The 7,401-nt window shown below is 45.1% G+C and overlaps 1 protein-coding gene across 1 annotated transcript; it reads left to right on the plus strand.

Moving 5' to 3' along the window:
- Window positions 1–4,530: 4,530 nt before the first annotated feature.
- On the plus strand, window positions 4,531–6,520 carry LOC138911821 (uncharacterized). The gene is made up of 2 exons (XM_070211970.1): window positions 4,531–5,377; window positions 6,234–6,520. Exons 1-2 carry the CDS (start codon window positions 4,531–4,533, stop codon window positions 6,518–6,520), a joined length of 1,134 nt encoding a protein of 377 aa, XP_070068071.1.
- Window positions 6,521–7,401: the final 881 nt, after the last annotated feature.

Consider the following 7,401-nt stretch of genomic DNA (forward strand, 5'->3'; position numbering starts at 1 on the left):
AATCCCCTCTAGAACCATAGAGGATCTTAAACCGGCTCTGTTACAACTACTTAACGTCTTCCCCTCAGCTAGAGTCATATATTGCGACAATGAGCCATCATTGAACTCGCACACCATTTTGGCCGTGCTGGAAAATCACTTCGGCGTTAGCATTTCGAATGCACCGCCTCTCCACAGCGTCTCGAACGGACAAGTGGAACGCTTCCACAGCACTCTGGTAGAGCTGGCCAGATGTCTTAAAATCGACAAAGGCATCAGCGACACCGTTGAACTGATTTTGCTGGCCACTGCTAAATACAACAAGTCTATCCATTCGCTCATCGACAAGAGGCCAGCCGACGTAGTTGTAACACAATCAAGTGATCCACAGTACGAAATACAGGATAAAATAAAACAGGCCCAGGACAAGCTGTGAACAAGGGAAAATGCTTCTAGGCAAAATAGGGTGTTCAAGGTTGGCAACAAAGTCCTGGTAAAATCCAACAAAAGGCTAGGCAACAAGCTTTCACCATTATGCGAGGAGAAAACTGTGGAAGCGGACATGGGGACCACGGTCCTCATTAAGGGGAGGGTGGTCCACAAAGACAACCTGAAATAATTTAACCAACCAGAAAAACAATGTCTTTTATTTCTGTTTAGCCACTTGGCACAAATTTTTAATTCTTTTCGTAGCCAATTGGCCCAACTTTTAATAGTTATAGGCATAGATGGTAAAACATATTTTTTAAGTTTAGGCTAATTTCCGTTGGTGGTGGGCAACCTTGTCATAAACAAAAATATAGCTTCGAATTCATTCACAGGTTCGAAATCGTCCTCTTCCTCTTGTCTCTAACTACGGCGTCGACCCACATAACTGACTATTCCCAGGCGAAATACATTCCCATCATTGATGGTCGCATCCTGGTTTGGGAAGAGTATGCGTTCGTAAGGCACTCGGCAAATCTGTCTGAATATAGGCGCGTAGTTGAGGAAACGGACAACATGAGCGAAATGTTTCCCCTATCGCACATGAAAAAGCTTTTGAGCGTGGATACCGCTCATCTCCGAGACTTACTTGACACATTGGGCGTACACCATAGGGTGGCTAGAAGTTTGGATTTTCTAGGGTCAGCATTAAAGATCGTGGCAGGAACACCAGACGCAGAAGATTTAGAAAAGATCAAATTTACTGAGTTGCATCTTATTAACTCAAACAATAGACAGGTGGAAATTAACAATAGAGTATAAGATCAATTTAATAAGCTTACCGCAACAGTCAACCAAATCCTGAAATCAGCTAAAAATTCACAAATTGACACTGGTCATTTATACGAGACATTGCTTGCTCGGAACAGGATGATCATGATGGAATTGCAGAACTTAATACTTGCGATCACACTTGCAAAAATTAATATGGTTAGTCCAATATATTAGACCACGCAGACTTAGAGAATGTTTGGCTTGAGAAGCCCACCGACACTCCCATAAGGGACATTTTGTCTGTTGCGTCCGTAAAAGTTCTACAATCCGATAACATTTTACACTTCATCATTAAATTTCCTAAGGTCAAACTAGCATGTAAGAAATCACAATTTTCCCCATAGCACACCATAATGTGATGTTACGATTAGTTGGTAATACAGTAGCCGAGTGCAACGGAGAAGTCCACTCGATTAAGAACTGCCCGGTGGCACCAGGAGTCACCTTTTGTCGACTAACGGCGGAGAGCTCGTGCGCAAGACAGCTACATGCTGGTGGAATAGCGCACTGCGAGACCCATCCAAGTGATCTACATCCAATCACCTACGTCGACGAGGAAATCATCATCATCAATGACCGGTCAGCCCAAGTGCAGGTAGACAACGGAACCAGCGTCTGGGTACATGGAACGCACCTTGTCACTTTCGATGAACTCGCCACCGTTAACGAAACCCTGTTCGTAAATCACGACACTGTCCGGAAGAGGACTGCAGGGGTAGCCAATTCGCCCTCTCTAAATATCACCATCAGTCGAAGCACTCTGAGTCTTCCCTACCTTCATCGTTTAAGTGAACGTAATTTGGAATATATTCAGAAGTTCGGAGAAGAAATTAATACCAATCGAACACACATGGTAGCGCTAATCGCAGGAGCAATATTTTGCGCATTGATTTGTGTCGGTCTCACCTATCAGCGACTCACCAGGGCCAGAAGATCAGCGATCCAACTAAGGGAGGTGATTGCCACAATAGGGTCGGCCGAGGGCGGCCTCAATCTTGAGGGGGGAGTAGTTAACTAAAGTCAACTGGACAGAGTTGATGACCGGCTGTCCGAGTAACATGCACCGGCCAAATCGCTGACACAGCATTTGACCGGATGCTCGTGCATAGCCGGCAAACACAGCACTTTTGCGTGGCCGCTATGAGTTAGCTTCTGTTAGCTTTAAGTTGAGAATTTGTATTCAGTACTGTTTCATGTCTTAAATAAAGAGCACGCTGCTCGTTAACTTTACTCCGGCATCGCCGTCAAACTTATTTACATTCGTCCACTGAGCTTAAGGCCAGGGGCATAGGGGGACAGTTATCCCCTCACCATAGTCTTCAGTTGATTCATCGGTGGCCATAGTTGCCCAGCAGCCAACCCCCAACCACTCGGAAGAGAGTTACGCAGCGGCTGCCCCCATCCAGTACATCAGCGATCATAGTTGCCCAGCAGCCAACCCCCAACCACTCGGAAGAGAGTTACGCAGCGGCTGCCCCCATCCAGTACATCAGCGATTATAGTTGCCAGCAGCCAGCTCCCAACCACTTTAACGACAGCCACGCAGTGGTTACTCTTCGTCCAGCACATCAGCGATCATAGTTGTCTAGCAGACAGCTATAACCCTGCCTACGACAAGCACCCTGCCGGTGCCCTTACTTACAACAAGCACCCCGCCGGTGCCCCTTCTACCACTGGCCCGTACAGGAGCGGTACCGCTCCACAGCCACCAAAAAGTATAATTTCTACATTATCTCCAATTTACAAATTTATTAAAAAATTACATTTTTAAAACACACATCCATACGCCCATACAAACACACATATCTACATTATCTCCAATTTACAAATTTATTAAAAAATTACAATTTTAAAACACACATCCATACGCCCATACATACACACATATACATAATCCTAATGCATGCTTACCCACCGGGAAAGTGAGAAGGTGGTTCTTTGTGTGCTGAAAATCCTGTTCCTTTTAGCAGAAAGTGTTGGAAATCCTGTTTCTTTCAGCAGGCGACGATGTAGGGAAAATGTAAATTCCCTAGGAAAACCACATAGAAACCTCATTTCCCCCTTACTTTTTGTGTCACCCCCGTGTATTTTGAAACCAGAGACGGAAGAAATGTAAGGGGTGAATGAGGTTTTGTCCCTTCCGCCTGTATGGAGAAACTTCTTGAAAATATGTTATTTTCCAGAGGAATGTTCCCGCTGGGTATTAATGTACGTACATATCGACATATCCATTTCCACGTATGTACATAAGGGAAAAGTCACGTAACGTAACGTAAGGCAACATAAGCACGATACACACGTACGTTCCTTCTCGGTACACCCTACAAACATTTCCAAATCGACATTTAAAATACAGCCCACATCATTTATAATTTCCGAATATAAAATATACAATATATATACACAAATTAAAAACATATAATCCTGATGCTGATACACATATTAATATATGCATAATTATATATATTTTCCACCCAACACAATTAATTATATTATACACAATACCAAAATAACTTTATTATATATTGTACAAAATTACCGAAAATAACCTGTTTCCACCGAACCCACCACCACGATACGCCTGTTCAGAATTTGCATGGTATTTATTTCAGCAGCGCTAATTCGCACACACCGGCGGCTCACATCCATTAAAATAAAAATAAATAAATACTTTTTTGTGACCAAGCCGTGACGGTGCACGATATATATATTTTCCCATTCCTACCGCTCATTTTCGCAGCAACCGACTGCAAATATCTTGCAGAATATTATTTTTTCCACAGCAGCGATATTTTCCTCGCACGTTAAAATAGTTGTTGCGAAAACTTTGAAATTTGTATTGGTGTTCCGTTTCCACATATTCCAAAGTAGACCACGGAGCTTTAACGCTAGGAAACAAAAGCGGACCGCTTGCAATCTATACCGAGGAAACTAAGAAGCCACTGCGATATATTAACATTTTGGTTTTTGGTTTTTTTTTAAACAAAATTGAACTAATTCCGTAATATTTTTTGTCGCGTCGATCCACTATACATTGACATTGTTGACATTCAGCTATTAGAATTTTCGAAATTTTGGGGCCGTATTTTCTGGAAGTTATCCATTTCGAAAGTTCGTAAAGAACAAGTCCGTTCACTCTGGGACAAAGCCGAGAAGGAATTTGAAGCGTGTCTAGACACGATTTCCAGCCTTACGACTGAAGAAGCGGCGGATATTTTGGCAACTCTGCACCAAAAATATGAATATTGTTATTCGGTGTACGAGGAGCTATCGGTTCAGCTCAGCGAGCTAATGGACCGATCCACTTCGCAGCATTCGACCACGAGCGCTGCTACCGAGTCCACTTACATTCCGTCTGGGTGCCGGTTACCGCCATGCGATACTGAAGTATTCGAGGGAGATTATCTAAAGTGGCCAACATTTAGGGACCTTTCTACAGCAGTCTATGTCAACAATCCTAGGTTGACACCGGTCGAGAAACTTTTTCATCTCAAGGCTAAAACTAGCGGCGAGGCTAAGGCAATCGTAGCCAAGTCCCCTCTCACAAATGAGGGTTTCGATTCAGCATGGGCAGCGCTTAGAGACCGTTTTGAAAATAAAAGACTGCTGGTAAACAGCCAACTCAAACTCCTTTTTAATTTGGGGTCCGTCACTTCCGAATCAGGCCAGGCCCTAAAAGATCTTCAGAGCACAATCCAAGGGTGTTTGACCGCCCTGGCTCATTCCAAAATTTCCACAGAGAACTGGGACTGTCTCCTGGTATTCCTGTGCTCCAGTAGATTACCAAAACTGACCCTCTCTCTATGGGAGAAGTCCCTTTCATCCAAATCTGACATTCCAACTTGGGATGAGATGAACACCTTTCTTGGTGACCGATACCGAACGCTAGAGGCGATTGAGGATATGAAACCAAGCCACAGCAATAACTCTACCACTAAGAGTCAACCCGTCTCCAGGAAGCTCAACTCCTTCGAAGCTAAGGTGGTCACGAAACCAAAAAATTGCTATCTGTGCTCAAAAGAGAGTCATCCAGTACGCTTATGCCAGCGGTTTCTCCAGATGTCCGTGGATGCGCGGGCGAATTACATAAAGAAAAAGCAGCTTTACCGGAATTGTTTCGCGAGAGGCCACCAGCTACGTGAATGTACTAGCACTCACAGCTGATTCACATGTCGAGCGCGGCATCATACGTTGCTGCATAAAGGCAACCCCAATTCCCGTGGGTCAACTGCCGGAAATAGTTCTTCTGCAAGCCCACAAAATCCAGCGGTACATGGGGCCGCCAACGGTTCAGAAAATCTGCACGGTGTGCAGAATTATTTCGCAACCGGTGCTCGAGCGGTTTTGCTAGGCACGGCTATTATTGACATATGCCACTTGGCACGAACTACAGGGCTCGCGCATTAATAGACTCGGGTTCTGAGGCTACGTTTATTACGGAACGCCTGTTCAACTTAATTAAGCTGCCATTCCGCCTCATCCAAGCCCAAGTTTCGGGCTTAAATCAGACCGTTTCCGCTCAGGCGACCAGGCTCTGCCATTTTTCCATTCGAGCCCCGAATAAGCCAGGTCTTCAGCTAGAGACTGCAGCTTACGTTTTGCCTGAATTGGCCGGGAAGCTACCGTCGTACCCAATCCCACGAGATTCGCTGACTGATTTACCCGCTATTCCCCTGGCAGATCCAACATTTTTAGAGAGCTCCCAGATAGATGTTCTGATAGGAGCCGACATTTTACCATCCGTTTTGCTGAGCGGCACGCGCACAAACATTTGTGGTTCTCTCCTAGGTCAGGAAACTATTTTTGGCTGGGTGCTTACCGGCCCAGATTCTAGTACATCTAGTCAAAATCGGGTATCAGCTTTCACCCGAAACGAGTGACAGGGGCTTAGAAAAACTTCTCACAAAGTTTTGGGAGGTGGAGAACATACCCACTAAAAGGGTAAAGGAATCCGATTCCTATTGCGAGAACCATTTTCTCCAAACCACCACTAGAGACGCAAGCGGGAGATGCCCTAGCTCAGTTTCTTAGAAACGAAAACCGTTTGAGAGACTTTCCATTAAAAGAGCAATATGACTCAGTCATTCAGGAGTATTTGGATCTGGGTCACATGAGAGAAATTCTCCCGTCGTACGATTCTCCAAACTATTACCTTCCACAACACGCGGTGATCAAACCCGAGAGTACCACCACCAAACTTCGGGTGGTATTCAATGCCTCTAGCCCTTCAGCAAATGGGACAAGCTTCTTCATGCTGGTCCAGTCCTACAATCTGATTTAACCATTCAGATCTTGAAGCGGCGTTATTTCCAATACGTATTCAGCGCAGATATTACCAAAATGTACCATAAAATCTGGGTCGATCCCAAGCATACGCCATTCCAAAGAATCTTATTCCGGAAGAAAGTCGGAGAAGTAGGCGATTTCGAATTAAAAACCGTTACTTTTGGTGTCAACTGTGAACCATTTCTGGCACTCCGTGTACTCCAACATTTGGCAGACGACGTAGAAAAGGACTTCCCTAAGGCAAGCAATATTATTCGTCATTTTATGTACGTAGACGACGTTCTGGCAGGAACCACTTCCATACATGAGGCTCGACTTGCAATTAGCGAGCTTCGCCATGCTTTCAGCCGCGCCAGTTTCCCATTGAGAAAGTGGACAGCCAACCAGAAGCGCATACTCGAAGATATCCCAAACGAGCATCGACTCCACGAAGACTTTCGAGATCTTCACTCCGAAAGCTTTGCCAAAACACTGGCGGTGCGGTGGAATGCGACCTCGGACGAGTTTTATTTTGTTCCACCGCCAGTTGCGATTCAATCCACTCATACGAAGAGAGAGGTTCTTTCCCAAATTGCGAAGCTTTTTGACCCAGCCGGATGGCTGTCCCCGTTTATTGTCCGCTCAAAAATCTTTATGCAAGAAATTTGGCTGCAGGAGTTGGGCTGGGATGAAAATATCCCAGCAGAAATGAATAAGAGATGCCAAGATTTCTGACGCAGCTATTCCGAGCTTGAGTAGATCCGTATCCCAAGGTGGGTTGGTTTCCAGCCTGAGGCCAAGGTAGAGCATCATGGTTTTTGTGATGCGCCGCAGAAGGCATACGGGGTCGCTATATACTTGCGGGTGGAAGTTGGCCACAACATTATGACCCGTCTG

Source organism: Drosophila takahashii, chromosome 2R (assembly GCF_030179915.1).
Source record: "Drosophila takahashii strain IR98-3 E-12201 chromosome 2R, DtakHiC1v2, whole genome shotgun sequence".
NCBI lineage: Eukaryota > Metazoa > Arthropoda > Insecta > Diptera > Drosophilidae > Drosophila > Drosophila takahashii.